This window comes from Rhodamnia argentea, chromosome 2, assembly GCF_020921035.1.
Source record: "Rhodamnia argentea isolate NSW1041297 chromosome 2, ASM2092103v1, whole genome shotgun sequence".
In the NCBI taxonomy this organism is placed as follows: domain Eukaryota; kingdom Viridiplantae; phylum Streptophyta; class Magnoliopsida; order Myrtales; family Myrtaceae; genus Rhodamnia; species Rhodamnia argentea.
In genome coordinates, this window is record NC_063151.1 from 7,496,451 (window position 1) to 7,513,065 (window position 16,615).

Below are 16,615 nucleotides of genomic sequence, written 5' to 3' on the forward strand. Positions count from 1 at the left end.
CCTATAATTGAAAGCATCCGCTAGTCAAATATGAATCTATTTTACATCGAGCTATCCCAGTTAATGACATCCGTGTATTATTGTAGTCGTATTGAATGCTACGGTGAATGCTAGACAACTAACGCGTGTGTTCAAATAACCGTTTAAATCTAGTCTTTGTCAAAAAATTATAAAGTCAAGTTACCTTTCCAGATTTTTTGCTGCACGTCACAAGTACATCTATCACCGGGTTGTTAAAATGTGTAGATGTATGATAACCCTACGAAACTTTTTCTGATAAGCAAATTAACTAGCAACTGCATAATGCAAAGCCAAAGCGGGACATTCGAAATAGCCAATACCAGTATGTTACCTCACTCATCAAAATTCTGCGACTTCATTCGGTGAAGCTTTTTCTATCGCCAATAATTTCCAAAAAAGGGCAAACAGAAGTTTCTTGTGGAGATGTCCTTTGTATATAAATAGACAAAAGCAGCATGATTAGAAGATCAAGTCGGGCTCAACAACGTGGGCTAATACAAAAAGTTCCTTGTCTTCAAAAAGTTGCTTTTACTTTTGCATATCTCAAAAAGTTGCTTGTCTTCAATTACTTTCATGTTGAGGTCATTACACCCTCCTCTTTACCTACAGTTGAATCACAAAATAAATCATTAGTCAAAACAAATTTAAGTACAAATAAGAAAAATTTTATGGTAAAGTGAAACACAAATGAATACCTGCATGTTTTCTCTTCCTATAGATGATGTTGAACTCGAATTGTTACCAAAAATTGATGCAAGTAGTTTGATTGGATCAAGTTGTGATGCTAGGCCCGAGGGAATACTTTCTACCACATTTTGTGAACATGAGGTAGATGTAAAACCTGCTGCGGTTGACGATGTTACTGTTGCTACTATTGATACTATCAATGAATTCTTGCAATTATTCCTATTATGGCCTGACCCACCACATTTTCTACAAGTGACTATGGTATTTTGTCTCTTCAACTTGGTTCTCATAGGCCCTTGCCCAATTTTTTTGTTCTTTGTCTTTAAATTGTTATTAGCCATTTTGTTCAATGACTTTGTTTTTTCTTTCTATCGACTTGCTTAGGCACATAAGGTGGGAGTAAATTATCTCTTGCAAGCCAGGTGTCTTTGTAATCCATAGCACGTACAACATGGCTATAAGTTTTCAAGAATGTTTCCATATTGAAACATGTGTGAACCTATTTTTCAAGTGGTTCCTTTAGATATACAAGATCCGCCACATCATGACAACAAGGTATTCCACTAATGTCCCATTTTCTACATCTACAAGTTCTCTGCCTTATATTAACCACCCTTTTGTCTCCATATGGCCCACTCAATTCAAATTCATCCTCCCCGTTCCATGAAGGAATCCATGATGCTGATTTTTTTTTTTTTGAAGTTCTAGTATCTCTTGAATCTTAGGACAAATCACACCATTGTAGTTAGCCAACCCATCTCTTTGCTTATGAATCCTTTCCATGAGTTGCACTCTTATAGCTTCAAGCAATGTGATGATAGGCTTGTCTCTGGCGTCAATAATGCTCTTGTTGAAGCTTTTGCACCAGTTATTCAAGGAAGTGTCACATTTTGAGTTTGTTCCGAAATGAGACTTGCTCTATTACACTAGAAACCTTTAGGATAACCAATCATAGCTTTTTCATTGACTGCCTTAAGCTCTTCCATTGCCAAGTTGAAATCACACACCCTGGTTGCCATGGCAGCCTTCCAAACCAAACGTTTAAGTTTCATTCCTTTGTGACGCAGCCTGAAATTCTCATAAAGATGTCTCAAGCAAAATTTGTGTTTTGCTTCATGCATCAAATTTGCTAGTTCACTAATCTCTTCTGCTTATCACACAAGGAAGTCCAATACTTGGAATTTGTAGGGTTTGTGATCACCAAATCTTCTGCCATCATACTAATAAACCAGTGCCATATTTCGTATGTTTCTTGTCCCACAACTGCCCATGCAAATGGATACATTTGATTGTTTCCATCTAGGCTTACAGCTGCTAGAAGTATACCCTTGTAGCCCGATGACAAATGACAACCATCAAACCCTACAAAGTGCCTACGTCCTTCTAGGAAACCCCTCCTCAATGTATCTAGACTTATGTAGACTCCTCTAAACTTGGATTGGTCTTGACATTGCCTACTCTAGATTACACAAGTAGATCCTGGATTGGAATCAAGAAGTGCTTGGCAATAACTTCTAAGCATCCGAAATTGCTCCTGTTCATTCCATGTGACCATACTCATTGTTGTAGCCCTAGCTCTATAGACCATTGTCTTGGATACCTTCAAAACATTCTCAAACTCCATTGTTTTCTTCATTGAAGCACCTGGCCATGTTGGATTATTCCTCAACCGATCACAATACTTTTTTGCTAACCATTTAGAGCTTACTTGAGGAACATGTAGAGCTCTATTACATTTATGTACGGGATTGAAGGTTTTGACTTGTAAAGTCTACTCCCCCTGCATTTTGGAAGCATATATGAGCCAACCACCATCGTCTGAACACATTGCCCTCAACTTATTTGGTGCATTCTTAGCAAACCTCACTCGTCTCCTATTTTTTATGGCATGATTCTTAATTGCTTCTCGAAACTCCTTAGCATTGCTAAAGCACATCCCTAACTTGAAGACAAGATTCTCCATATCCACATCGGGATTGAACTCAAGATGAGTATACTCAAATTGACTATCCATATTCAAGAAATCTACATTCTTAGATGATGTCTCCAACCTCCATATCGCTCTGCATTGAGCTACCTTCTACACATCGTGCATTTCTTCCATGTAACTCATCAAGATCAATTATGGCAAACCCATCTTCTTCAATACCCTCAGCACTCCTACTATCACACATGGTATAGTTGACTTCTTCACATCCCTCACCTGGTGCAAATGGAAGGAAAAAAAGGTATATCAATATGTTTTTGGAGCCTATATAAGTCCAACATAACTACAATCGCTCGAAATCGTAAAGTGATAAATGCAAGTTGCAATGGTAATACATTAAAATATTTGGACCACGAACAAAAATTTGAGAATCATGGACCAGGAATAAGTTTTTCTGTTTGTTTATGATACACATAGTAAATAACAAAGTGAAAACAATAAATAATTAAGAAACATGGACCACAAATCACTAGGGGCAATAACCGCAGCAAATACAATAAAAAAATGCATAAAAATGTAAGTTGTATTAGAAATTGAAACTCATTGCCATCGCTGCAACCATCCATGTCATGTTCTTGCCTTGTCTTAGACGAAAGAAGTACCCATTAAACCAACTCGGGAAACTAGCCTCCATGGAAATGAAAGAAATTAGAGATTAGAGGATTTACCATAACTTTGTAGAATGAATATAAGAAAAATTAAACAATGAGCCAACCAGGTGGGGTCAGAGCACGCTCCTCTATGCTTTGCAATTCGCATTGTGTCTTCACCTTCAAATCAACCATGGTTCATTTGGTGGTCGAAACGTTCTTCTCGAATGCAAAGTGGTCGTTAAGTCGCATGTCGCTAGTGCCATCGAACCTTGCCAGAATCACAAGCTATCATGAAAGGCATAAGCAAAACTAGTCTTGAATTACGGGCAAAGGCTTTGTGTAAATAGAGGGATCTTCCAATTTCATTGAAAATCCCTCACCTTTGAAGGTTTCTGTCACCGCCCCAATCGCCATCGCTATCGTCGAATCGCACGCCGTCACTCGTTCGCGCAAAACCAGCTCCTTCTCCTTTGTGAATGACGGTTTGTGTGAATAGGAGGGGTCTTTTAATTTCTTCCAAAAGCCCTCACCTTTGAAGGTCATTGTTACCTCTCCGATCACCGTCACTTGGTCGCAAAGCCCCCCGTCGCATCGCTCGATCGCACCTCGTCGCTCGATCACACACAATGAGCTCTTTTCCTTGATGAATGTAGGTAGGATAGAGAAGAAAAAGAAAAGTGAGAAAGAGGGTTTTGTCTTTTAATTTTAGAGTTTTGTCGTTGTTTTTAATTCAAGTTTATTATGACAAAAATGCCCCTATTGAATCGCCGAAAATAGTACATGTTCGCCAGCCGGCGAGCTGAGGCCCTTCATTGAAACAAGTTTGGGCACTTCGGTCCCTTCTTTGGAACAAGCTTCACTATGGGCCCTTTTTTGAGAAAATATGAGCAGTTGAGGCCCTTAATCAGAATTTTCCCGTACATTAGGGAGAGAAAACAACAATGCAATGGCAAAAAGGGTGTCCTTTAAGGTACATTTTTGTCTACACTATGTCAACCTGAGATGTAACTTTTAGTTTTCCTTGTGCAAGATGACCTGAACACCATGCTATAGCTTTATGGTGATGATAGTGAAAGGAGCATGCTTATAAGAATGGTAAGAGCTCGAATGCAAATTGTTGAAGTATCACGGGCCTTCCCCTCTATCTTAGTGAAGTTCTAGCTAACGCATATACGAGATCCCCATCCGAATGGGCAAAAGAGACTTGATTCTTGGTGGCCTTGGACCCTCCCTCGGCGAACCTCTCTCTAGCTTGAACTCTTCGGCATCCTAACCCCAAAGTTCTTTATCATGGTGGTTGGGAAGAGTAGGCATTGAGAGCTCGACTCCCAGGGCATGGTCAACTACCAAGGTTTATTTCCTTGTCAACTTCCAGGCTAGCATGGTCCCTGTTGGATATAGCCTTAGGACCTTCATGACCATGACAAATGTGCCCTGAAAATTTGGGATGTTTATTCGGTCCGATTTGGCATAAAATTAAGAAAAAGATATGGATGCCAAAAATAAAGAGAAGCTTCTTAATCATGATAAATGGGGAGAATTCCAAATAACTACGTTCACTCATTTTTTTTTAAGTAAGGGCCTTAAGTGGACCTCGTTTCAAGTAAGGGCATGAAGTAATCATATCGGTCTCCAAGAAAGGCATGACCTCGCCAGCCGAAAGTTATTTTCGTCCCTTTGCATTTTTGATTTTTTCTTTTGGTTTTATTTTTAATTTTTAATTTTTCCTCTTCCCTCTACTAGTCATTTCTAGGCTAGTGGAGGTCGCCGGACTAAGGTGAAGCCAGCTGAGGCTAGGGTTGCCCTCCCCCGTCGTCGACATGGAATGCTGTTGCCAAATCGGGCGAGGGTTGCCCTCGCTTGAAGCCGTCGATGGTTGGCTATGACCAAGGAGGGGAGGGGAGGGGAGGGGAAAAATAAAAAAAGGAATAACAGAATAGAAAAGAAAAAAAAGTAAAAGAAAAGTAAAAAGATAAAATAAAAAAGAATATGTATCTAGAGTTTTTTTACTAAAATACCCCATCTCTGATGGCTGGAATAGTCACATACTCGTCAACTGGTCAAAAGTCTTTATTTGAGATCATTTGGCCACTTCAAACCCTTATTTGAAACAAGACCCACTTCAGGTCCTTTATTTGAGAAAATAAGGGCACTTCTGATTTTTATTTGAAATTTTCCTTAATAAATGTGCTAGGGTGTGCATTCCCTTCCATTCTGCGCTTGTTGACTATGACTTGAAATGAAAATAAAATGAAAGTGAAAGATAAGATATCCAAAATAAACAGAAGCATGGTTCCCATGACAAATGCGCCCTCAAAATTAGGGGTGTGCATTCGGTCCGGTTTATAGTAAGAAAACAAAAAAATTGGCAAAAGTACAGCAAGAGTGTCAATATTTGTGTATGACGCTCACTTTAGTGTCAAATTTTTTTTAGATCACTTAAATGCCAAATCGGAGAAAAAACGATCACTGAAGCGCCAATTCTGACCAAAAATGATTATTTAAGTGTTAATTCTGGCCAAATAGCAAACGTAGCATTTTTTTTAATTAAATTTTTAATGTTACGTGTCAATTTTTTTTTTTTTAAAAAGCAATCCACATGGATTGTTCAATTTTAAAATAATTATTTTTTAAAAATAAATTAAACATAAAAATAGCCTAAAAAAAAGGGAACAGTGAGTTTGCAGCAGCGAGGGCTATAAGCCCTCGTCGGCCGTTATCGGTGATGGGGGATGGCCAAAGGGGGTCGCCGAGCCCCGGCGACCCCCGCCGAGGCCTTGCCAGGATTGGTAAGGCCCGGCCGTGGCCGGCCTCGCAAACCCACTGCGAGACCTCACCCGGATCCGGGTGAGGTCAAGCCTCGCCAAGGCTAGGTGAGGCCGACCTCGCCCGGTGACGGCTCAGAGAGGCTTGACCATTGCTAGGCGAGGTTGGCCGCGCCCCACCATGGCTGGCAATGGCCGGGCCTCGCCGACCCCGGCTTGGGCTCGAGGGGGGTCATCGGGGCTCGGCGACCCCCTTTGGCGATCCCCCACCCCTCACCAGCCGTTGCCGGTGATGGTGGGGGCCGCGGCGACGGCGAGGGGTCACGGCCCTCGCCGCCGCACCCGATCTTCTTCCTTTTTTATTTTTTTGTAATGTTTTTAACTTTTTACTTTTTTTTATTGTTGACTTGGAAGCTCCGGCGAGGCACGTGGACGCCACGTAGGATTTCTCGCGAAGCTAACGGGAGTTAGCACTGAAATAATCATTTTTCAAAAAAATTGACACTTAAGTGATCTGAAAAAAATATTGGCACTAAAGTTAGTGCTATACACAAATATTGGTACTTCTACTTTTGCCCAAAAAATTTACCCAAAATAAGACTAGATTTTCGACGAAGGAATGTCGTAGTAGAGAATGACCATTGTATTCCCAAGACAGGTTTTTTTTTGTTTTTTTTTTGGGTCTAACTCAAGACAAGTTTGAGATGTATTCTTGCGCTTCTGATCATCTTTGATCGGTGTTGTAGAGGGTATGGCTTCTTTCTTTCCCAAAAGCTGTAGACTAGCAATCCACTCCAGGCGCTCTAATTTCCTAATGTAAAATCTATCTTGAAATATGGTGGAATTGGAACTGAAACCAACCAATTCTACGGTTTGCAAGAGAGATAAACTTGATGTAAATTGAATTAGGCATGAGAGAACAGAGCAAGAGTTCTGAATAATGGGTCGTGAGACATAACTTCAAGCGATTCTTTGGTACATGGCGCCTCGCGTTCCGTTGCAGGCACATATTGAAAAACCCAAATCCCTTTCAATCGCGCTCTGCAAGCAGATCCTTCGTCTTCTCATGCTTTATCGATTTGAAATGGCTTACACATCTCCATCCTCCCTTTCTCGTTTAAAGGTTTCTCTTTTTCAAAGAATCCTTCGGCCGTTCCAGCGGGCTCTTTCTGAATCAATCCCGCGAGAGGGCGCAATTTCACCCGGCCTAGATTAAGGTTTAATAGGTCAGCCTCAAGGTTTTACATTGTTCCTCTATCGTGTTTCAATCTAGGGAAACTTCCCTAAATTCCCCTGCTTTCTTTCAGCTTTCTTCATCTGTGATCACTTAAAGACTTAAGCTCGTGCCCTGGAATCCTCCCCACTTTTGCGGTCGATTTGACTGTGATGCAATTGTTAATTGGTTGTGTACCCATTAAAGAACCTTTTTTTTTTTTGTTTCTGCATTATTGCAACTCCTTCGTCCTGTTTTTTGATTGGATATCTTGAATTTCTTGGATGGGTTTTTTATTAGGAATTGATGCATAAAAGTTCCAGTTTTGATTAGAAATTTCAGGCCAAAATGCTTTTGATTTCTATGTATTGCACTTGTTGGGGTAGCATTTCCTTATTTCAGTGCACGTTTTTGTCTTCTCCTGTGCAAGATGACCTGAACACCATACTATGGCTACTATGGTGGCTGGAGGGTGAGGATAATTTGAAAGGAGCATGCTTAAGATGGAGAGAATTCGATTGTGAATCACCGTAGTGGCATGGCATCTTAAGGGGACTTGGTTTTACGTGGCCAAGCTTGTACTTTTGAGTTTTGAAAGTTGGAATAATTGCTAGGAGAATATTCAAGATCATAGCTCTTTGTGACCTGATCGAGAGATGGTATGCAGGAGTATCATGGTTATGATGCCCAGAATACTACTACAAAATAAGATACTATGCACCTTCAAATCACAGGTTCGAAGAAAATATTTCCGTCAATTCATTGTCAGAGTTCATCTAAATGACATTATATAAACAAAAAATTTCGTCTGAATGATATTATATAACCAAAATATTTCGTCCATAAAGGATTGCAAACTTGCATCTAGTAAGAATGGAATGAATATTGGACCTATTATTAGTCCCACCTTCAACACGAGATAAAGAGCATTCTAACCAACAATTTTGAGTTGGTTTACCAAAGATTTGGATGACCTCCTCCATAGATCGTGCTTGCCAATCCGAGGCTCATCCCAACAAGCAACAGCCTCATTCGATCATCCCAAGCCTCTTCCCCTGCCCTCATTGCTTTCTCTCTCTACGATGATGTCCATGAGCAGAACTTGCACTTCCTTTTCTACGTTCTTCCGTAAAAGATGACCGGGCCTTTAAAATTCTACTATCAATCACGAGGAAGGAACTACTGGAACTGTGATTTCCGAAACTTGGGGCTCGTCGTTTTCTCTGATCCGAGAATTTCATTCATTCTTTGGTCTATCCTCACGCATAAAAGGATTTTAGCAAGCGCTTTCGTTTCTTACTTTCTTTTACTGGTTGATATTGCTTTGCAGGCTACATCTTGTGCTTCAGATCATCTTATGATCACTGTTCTGATATTAATGACATTGTAGAGGAGAATGCCTTCTTTCTTTCCCAGAAGCAGTAGACTAGCGACCTACTTTAGCCATTACTGCTTTTCTAATATCTGAAATGTTAGATCAATTGTGAAATATCGCCTTAAACACCAATTCAGCCGTTCATAAGAGATGTTAAGTGAATTAGAATATATGTTGGTCACACTAGCTAACAGTCCATCGCTGCATGATAAGCACATTGGGAAGGTAGATAACCGTAACCATACACAAATAAAGCGATAGGAATGTTGTACCAATCCTCTATATTTTATTTGTAAAGTCTCTATTTCTTGAAAATCGAAGTTGGAAGATCTACGAACTAGTCTATTGATCATGCATATTTTTTTAAAATAATCTCTCCTGCATATTAATTTGTATAAGTGGCTCACAATTACCATGAAATGCAATTTATGAAGATTAATTTATTTTTTGTTATTTAATATGCTATGGAATCCTGCCTGATTCACTAAATCGTGGAAAATACTTCACTTTTGTATTTAAAAAATGTTTCAAGAGATATATTTGAAGTAGATGGTGATTGATAAAATAATCACTGATCATATATTTTCCAATATGAGTTCTGACTCCGAAGTGAAATTTGTGATAAACAATAAAACACCTGTTTTCTTCTTGAGATCTGATTCGATGTTCATGGATTTTTTCAGCTATTTTCTGATAAGCTCATGCTCTAGAATCCTCCATTATTGTCCTTCTTTTGCTGGTCAATTTTAATCCGATGCCAATGTTATTCGTCTTGTGCCATAATCGACCACCTCCCCAAACCACCCCCCCTCCCTTTTTTTTGTTATAGTTGCAATTTCAATTTCTTTGTCCTGTAGTTTGATTGGATATCTTGAATTTCTTGGATTGGCTTTCATTAGAAATTGATGCATGGAAAAATCCAACTTGAGTAGGCCAAAATGCTTTTCATCTCAATATTTTGCACTTGTTGTATTGATACATCATATCACATTTGGTGTACACTTTATTAATTCAATGCACGATTCGTCTCCACTGCATGTCACCTAGATCCATAACATTTAGTTTGCCTTGTGCAAGACGATATGAGCATCATACTATGGCTGGAAGGTGAAGACAGTAAAAGGAAGATGCACATAAAACTAAATAGCATAAGATATAAAATTCAAAGATTTTGCTATATCACATCCGTTATTTAGTTAATCGTAATAATAAAGTTAGATACGTTCATATCCTATCACGTCCATTGTTTGGTATGAAAGGTATATCAATATAAATGAACTTGAAAATGTACAAATGGATATAATAAGAATTCACAGTTCACTGTAAAATAAATCACAAATGCACAAATGAAGATAGCCTCAATTGATAAACCCATGCTTATTGTACGATCTATATGTTAAATAGTAAAGGAGCTCATTGCAACTTTCCATAATGACGGGTTCGACTTTGAGAAGAAACATAAATGAGCTACAACAACATTGATGAGAAAGATCGGTCAACAAATGCCGAATCTAGAAAAAGAGAGAAAATATGATTATTCATCTTCGTGATTTCGATAATTATAGTGCTTCTACTCTCTTGCCTACTTCATTTTTATGTATTTATTCTTTCATTATTATCCCTCTTTTTTTTATTTCTTTTCTTTTTTATTTTTTATTCCTGGCCATCATCCTTTAATAAATTCTATTGAATAATAACTTTTATACTGTTGATATAAGAAATCTTTTCCACCTTTATCCGGGCTATATACCTCACTACTGAATGTAATCAAAACCCTTGCGATCAATTCGAAAGGGCCGACACATCTCCATTCTCTCTATTGAATTCCGCATTTCTCTCATTTCTTGGGCTGTCCCAATGGGGGCTCTCTCTCAATAAATCTCATGGGAAGGCTCAATTTCACCCAGCCTAGATGAAAGTTTCATTTTCCTCGGGCCAGCCTCAAGTTTTACTCGTCCCTTTCTCATGTTTCAATTCAGGGAAACCTAAATCCACCAACATTTTAGTTTGTTCATCGTTGTGCTGTGAAATTTTAAGCTCATACTCTGGATTCCTCCATTGCCCCCCTCTTTTGCTGTTAATTTGAAACTGAACGAATCGTTATCCGTTTTGTACCACAAAAGACCCTTTTTAATAGTTGCAATATCTTTGTCCTATTGTTTCATTAAATATCTAGAATTTCTGGGATTAGTTTTTGATTAGAAATTGACACCGGAAAAATTCAGATTCAGTAAGCCAAACTTATTTTCATCTCTATAATGTCTATGGATACATCAAATCACGTTCTCCTACGCAAAGATTTTATCACAATCAATCACTGATGATCCTAGGTTATTACATTAGGGAGGGAAGACGACAATGCATTAACTTGAAAAAAGGTATAGTGTTTCCTTATTTCAACGCACATTTTTTGTCTACACCACATGTCACCCTAATATGTAATTTTCTAGTTTGCCTTGTGCAAAATGACTTGAGCACCATACTGTGGCTGGAGGGTGATGACAGTGAATGGGGTATGCGCATAAGATGGAGAGAGCTCGAATGTGAATTGCTGAAGTATCATGGCGAGCGCCATCTTCGCCTCTATCATTGCGAAGTTTTGGCCGATGCATATACGAGGGCCCCATCCGAACGGGAAAAAGGAGACTTGGTTCTTGGTGGCTTTGGACACTCCCTCGGCGAACCTCTCCGGCTTGAACTCCATGGCATCCTCACCCCACAATTCTTTATCATGGTGGATGAGGAGAGTTGGCATTGAGAGATGGACTCCCGAGGGTATGGTCAACTTTCCCAATTTTGTTTCCTTTTGAACCTTCCGTGCTAGTATAATCACTGGTGGGTATAGCCTCAGCACCTCATTCAAGATCATTGTGACCTGATCACGATAAATCCGTAGAAGCTGTCATATGGTAGAGAAATGTATGTAGGAGCATTTTCATGATTGTGATGCCCAAGAAAGATTACCACAATGAAATCAAGGGAAGGCCCTCTGCATCTAACATCAATTTCCACGAGAGGAATAGATAAGACTGTAATTTTCATGCAGTGAAAAAGGTTAGAGGCTCTTGTCTGAAATATCAGGTTCTTAAGTCGTGGAAAAATCCATGTTTAATCCCAGGGTGCAAAGAAAATGCTGCTGTCAATTCGTTGTCGTGTTCATCTTCCCCGGATGACATTATTCAACCAAAACTTTCGTCTATAAAGGATCAGAAACTCGCATCTTCTTAGAGGAGAATGAATAAATGCGTCATGTGACACAAAAATGCTAGTGAACTCTTTACTATGGACTTATTATGAGTGCCAACTCTCAACAAAAGGGGAAGTAATGAACTTACAATCTTGAGATGACTTAACCCGTCAAAGTCAGGTTTTCTGCTTCCAAAGGTTTGGAGGATCTCCTCCCTAGCTCGGGCTTGCCAATCTGGATGCACGCTCAACAAGACCATGGTCCATACTAGCAAAACCGAAGTGGTCTCTTGTCCAGCGAAGTAGAAAAGCTTGCACTCCTCAATCACGTCGTGAAGGCTCATCCCGACGTTCTCCTTCATGTTCGATTCCAGCAACAGCCCCAACAGATCATCGCCAGCAGCTTCCCCTGCCCTTATTGCTTTCTCTCTTCTGCGGATGATGTCCATGAGCAATGCCTGCACTTCTTTATCTATGTTCTTCATCCTCCAGTTCATCTTAGTTGGCACAAACCTGCAAAATATTGGATCAAATGGTTGGATTTCTTGTAATGTCGCGGTTGTAAGCCAGAAGCTCATTTAGATTCATTTAACTTATGGATGCTGAGAGATATACCTCCAGCCAGGGATGTAGACTGATTGGACAGCTTTAATTGCGAGAAGGGCTTGTTCCTCCTGAAGTTCAAAGATCCTCTTGCCTTCTTCAAAGCTACTACCAAATGCTGTCCGAGAGATCACATCACGGGTCAAATTTTGAAGGTCGATCCACACATCAACCTCGCACGATCTCTCCTTTGATACCAATTTCTCCCATTTGTTTACCATTTCAGTGCAACTTGAATAAAAAGCGGGCAACATAAGCTGCAAGAACGACATACCAATGCAAACGAGGAGTCAAGAGAAAATTCCTGAGGTATCAATGTGTGGGGTTCCATTTATTAGAGCATAGTATAGTTTTAGGTACCTTCAACTTCTCCATGTGGAATGCTGGATTGATAATCTTCCTGTGCAAAGCCCATTTCTCACCCTCGTGGTTCGCGAGTCCATCGGCGAGCAACTTCACCAAGGGATTAGAGGCTGGCTTGGGATAGTCGTATATCTTGGAAAAGATCTCCTTTAACTGCTCAGGGTTCGTTATGTTCACTCTCGGTGTTGGACCCATCCACATGAACGAGTCTTTGCCTACAACGCATCCAGTAAAATAAGAGGCACATTGCCAGAAGAACTATTTTTGGTTTATATTCCCAGCGACGCTCCAAGAATGCATGCAATTGGGCTATTTAATTCATATCACGAGTGAAAAGATGGTTATAACGATTACCAACAAGCCCTTTCTACCCCAAAGTAGAGCAAGTGCATTTGACTTGGAAAAATCAAGGATTCCAAATGTTTTTTTTTTTTTTTATGACCGAGGTTCCGCGCGGCCGGCGAGCTTTGCTCAACATAGTGGTAGAACACGAATAGTCCTCGGGAGGGGCTAGCGCAGGAGCCCACCACCACGACCCCCCACTTAAGACATCGGCGCCGAGGAGTTTTGAACTCGGGACCTCTCGTGAAAGAAACCGAACTCAAACCAACTCGGCCACCGATCGGTAGGTGGATTCCAAATGTTTTCATACGGAGAATTTCATGATTTGTTCCTATTCGAGCCGCCGTCGGCTGGCATCTTCTTACACAAAACGCAACTTCAATGGTAATTGTTGCTTTTTTACTTTTTAGGAAGCTATTAACATGACGTTTTGACAATCTTGTCAATTATTTATAATCACACGATTTCTCAATTAATGAGTACTTTATCTAAAATATGCTATTATCACGAAAACATTTCTCTTTTTTTTAGAGACCGTGACCACCTTCATTCCAATCATTTGGTACGAGTTTCAGTGATTGATGGATTCAATGCCCACGTCATTGAATTGGCAAGGGCGTGCGTGCAAAAGGGCCAAAAAGGCCAGAGAGGCTTCGAGACATAAAGCACCCAGGCGATGAGAGGTGGTGGGACATCAGAAAAACTCAAGCCATGAAGACTAGACCGGGTGGCAGAAATCCATCTAGGACTCGTTCCTCATTGTCATCCACATGATTTTTGGTCCCACTGAATTGTGAGGAACTTGGCATCTTGCCCTTCTATCTATGTCAACAGTGTACGGGCTTTGGTTTGGATAGGGACGTGTCTCTGCACTAGGACAATGACTTCGACTCCCTACGTTGCTAACTTGATTGACATCCATGAATATTCAATCAGGATCACTCTGGAAATTCTAGGGTGATCGGCCGACGTGCGCATAAGTCACGTCAGTCAACACAGTGGAGCGTCTGTACGTATCGATCATCCACCAACATACATCAAAATTCAACTTGGGAAGCATTTAGATAAAGAGGTGCCACACACAGATGCTGTGAAGATGTGCATACCATGGGTTTGGAAGGATCGATGCAAGAACGGCAAGAGGCGAGGCCTAATGTCGTCGGAGATGGCGATGGGCTTGGACTTGGCCTCCTTGCGCAGCCGCTCATTCTTCTTGAGGTCTCCAAACAGGAACGTGTAGGGTTCGCCGGAGAGGCCTTGCTGCCTCAGGAGCCTCTCGAGCCTCTTCGGCCTCAGCCACACCCAATTCACCACCCTCCACGCCCAAGTCGCCAAGACGGCCAGAACCGCCACTAGCGCAAGTGACTGTTTTGATACCTCCATCTTTTCTTCCTTCTGTGTGTGAATCTATTTGTCTGTGTGTGTCTCCGGGGGAGAGAGGGAGAGAGGTAGACACTTACAATGTTCTTGATGAGTTGATAATGTTGGGCAAGGTGTCGTGTTTATATGGCCACAGCTCATCCACAGCCGTCTGCGTTGGCCCAGAAACTTCTTGATCGCGACCCAAGACAGATAAAAAATGAAAGTAAAAAGAGAAGGATACCCAAAATAAACCGAAGAGGAAAAACTATTGGCGGGGATGGGTTTAGCACATGTACTAAACCGTATGCAAAATTATTGAAAGCGGTCCATCTCATGTAAATTTTATCAAATCTTGCGCAAATATTCAGTTAAGAAATGTTCACTAGATAATTTCGCGAAAGCGTTAGAATCTCTTTTGTACTCGTAAGATATGTTTTGGGAAAAGGGAAAACCACGGAATTCTTTTTCTGCCCATGTTGTAATGAAATTTGAGATACTTGTAACTGATTTATAATTTTACAATGGAGTGTAATTACCAACAGTTCATCATCTCCTAACATTCAGTTGACATTAACTGGAACTGTTCCGAATAAAGCACGAGGTTTTCCCTTGAGTTGTTTTCTAGCTTTTGTTCGCTCTTGGCTGGCTACTTTGGCTCGTTCTGGGGACAAAGGCGGAAAGAAGGCATGGACTCATTGTCGTTTTGTTCAGACGAGGACGGGACAAGGAATCATCGTGAACAATTTTTACGTGTTTGTTCCTTGTTCACACGTTGTATACGTGGGTTTCATTTGGTTTTGCTAAAAGGCATAGAGGGGAGAGCTTTTCTCTAAGTTCATCATCTCCTAACACTCAGTTGATAGTTACTGAACATTCTTAATTAATATTTTCAAATTATTGGAAATAAGTAACTCTATTACATATGTTCTAAGAAATTCTCGTTCCACGTACCGTTTCAAGACTGGTTGAAGTTTCTCTTTTGTGCAAAAGTACAGTAGGGAGATGATTTTGTTCTTAATTATTGGTCTAAAAGGTATTGCCGTCGGAGCAAATTGCTAGGAAAGGTGGGGTTTCCTTCCAGAAGTTCATGTAATTTCATGGTTCTTTCCGCTAGACTCATCCTTCGTCGATTTCAAGGCAAGAACTCTCGAAATTGTCAAATCGCCTTTCTCTTGTTGCATCTCCGCAAATGACCCCTGGACTAGTAATGCGTCCATATTAAATTTGTCCTAGATCGTGTTTAAAATGTGATTAGTCGATGTTGTCGAGTGCCTATATGTCTTTTTGACTTTATTTATATACTTATCTTTCAAAGAATTAATTAGAAAATTGGAAAAAAGTCGGTGCATCATAAGATGTAAGTTATTCTCATATGAAGATAGTCCAACCTCAGCATGACCTCAACATCTTCGTATCATAATTTGTCGCAACCCGAGATGCCTTGTTGAAGGTTGTCAAGGATGAAGACGATCTCAGTTGAAGTCGTCTGGCCTTCGCACGTGAGAGAGAGAGAGAGAGTTGGATTTGAATCGTCTAATATTGGGATTTCCGTGACATGCGTGATATTACTCAAATCAAACCGCCCAAATAAAAATGGACGGCTTGATTTAAGCCACGTTATGTGTTGAAAGAGAGGGAAAAAATGTGGGCGAGAATTTTTATGAAGTTTAAAAAATTTTAAATCTCAAACGCGATTCAAATTAGGCTGTCCATTTTCATTTGGACGGTCTGATTTGAGTAATGTCATGTATGTCACGAAAATCTTAATGTTAGGCAATCCGAATCCTCCTCGGAGAGCAATTTCGCAATGTCATATAAGTCTAGGAATCTCGAATTTCTTGCTTACCAAGCAATAGTTTTCAATCCTAATCAAAAGATTAGGAGATAAGTTGTCGTCAGACCACTTTTAGAAGTGTCATTAACTTCGTCTGCCGTTTTTGCTTGCGTGGCCGACAATCTTTGCCAAATATTCGTTTTAACTGTCTTAATCAGATAACACATAAACGTAACTGATGACGTTTTGAGGGGAGATCTTTGATATTGACTCGACGCGACCTCTCTCTTGCCCGCCACGAGAAAAATTTGATGCGTCACAGTGCTAATCTCATCGTCACTGCA

The 16,615-nt window shown here is 40.3% G+C and overlaps 1 protein-coding gene and 1 pseudogene across 1 annotated transcript; both read right to left on the minus strand.

Moving 5' to 3' along the window:
* LOC125313932 overlaps positions 1–14,548 on the minus strand; it is a 25,540-nt pseudogene extending 10,992 nt beyond the window's left edge.
* On the minus strand, positions 11,005–16,012 carry LOC115756461 (cytochrome P450 72A397-like). The gene is made up of 6 exons (XM_030696257.2): positions 15,997–16,012; positions 14,242–14,560; positions 12,791–13,008; positions 12,443–12,687; positions 11,977–12,340; positions 11,005–11,516 (listed from the first exon to the last, which is right to left on the minus strand). The coding sequence occupies exons 2-6, from the start codon at positions 14,516–14,518 to the stop codon at positions 11,088–11,090; spliced, it is 1,533 nt and encodes a 510-aa protein (XP_030552117.1). The 5' UTR covers positions 14,519–14,560; positions 15,997–16,012; the 3' UTR covers positions 11,005–11,087.
* Between the last annotated feature and the right edge of the window lie 603 nt (positions 16,013–16,615).

Bases quoted from the DNA above. Each gene is read 5' to 3' on its own strand.
- LOC115756461 (XM_030696257.2), bottom strand. From the start codon at position 14,518: ATGGAGGTATCAAAACAGTCACTTGCGCTAGTGGCGGTTCTGGCCGTC. The intron at 13,009-14,241 runs GTATGCACATCT...GATGCGTTGTAG, and splicing joins TCGATCCTTCCAAACCCATG to GCAAAGACTCGTTCATGTGG. The intron at 12,341-12,442 runs GTATATCTCTCA...AATATTTTGCAG, and splicing joins GTCTACATCCCTGGCTGGAG to GTTTGTGCCAACTAAGATGA.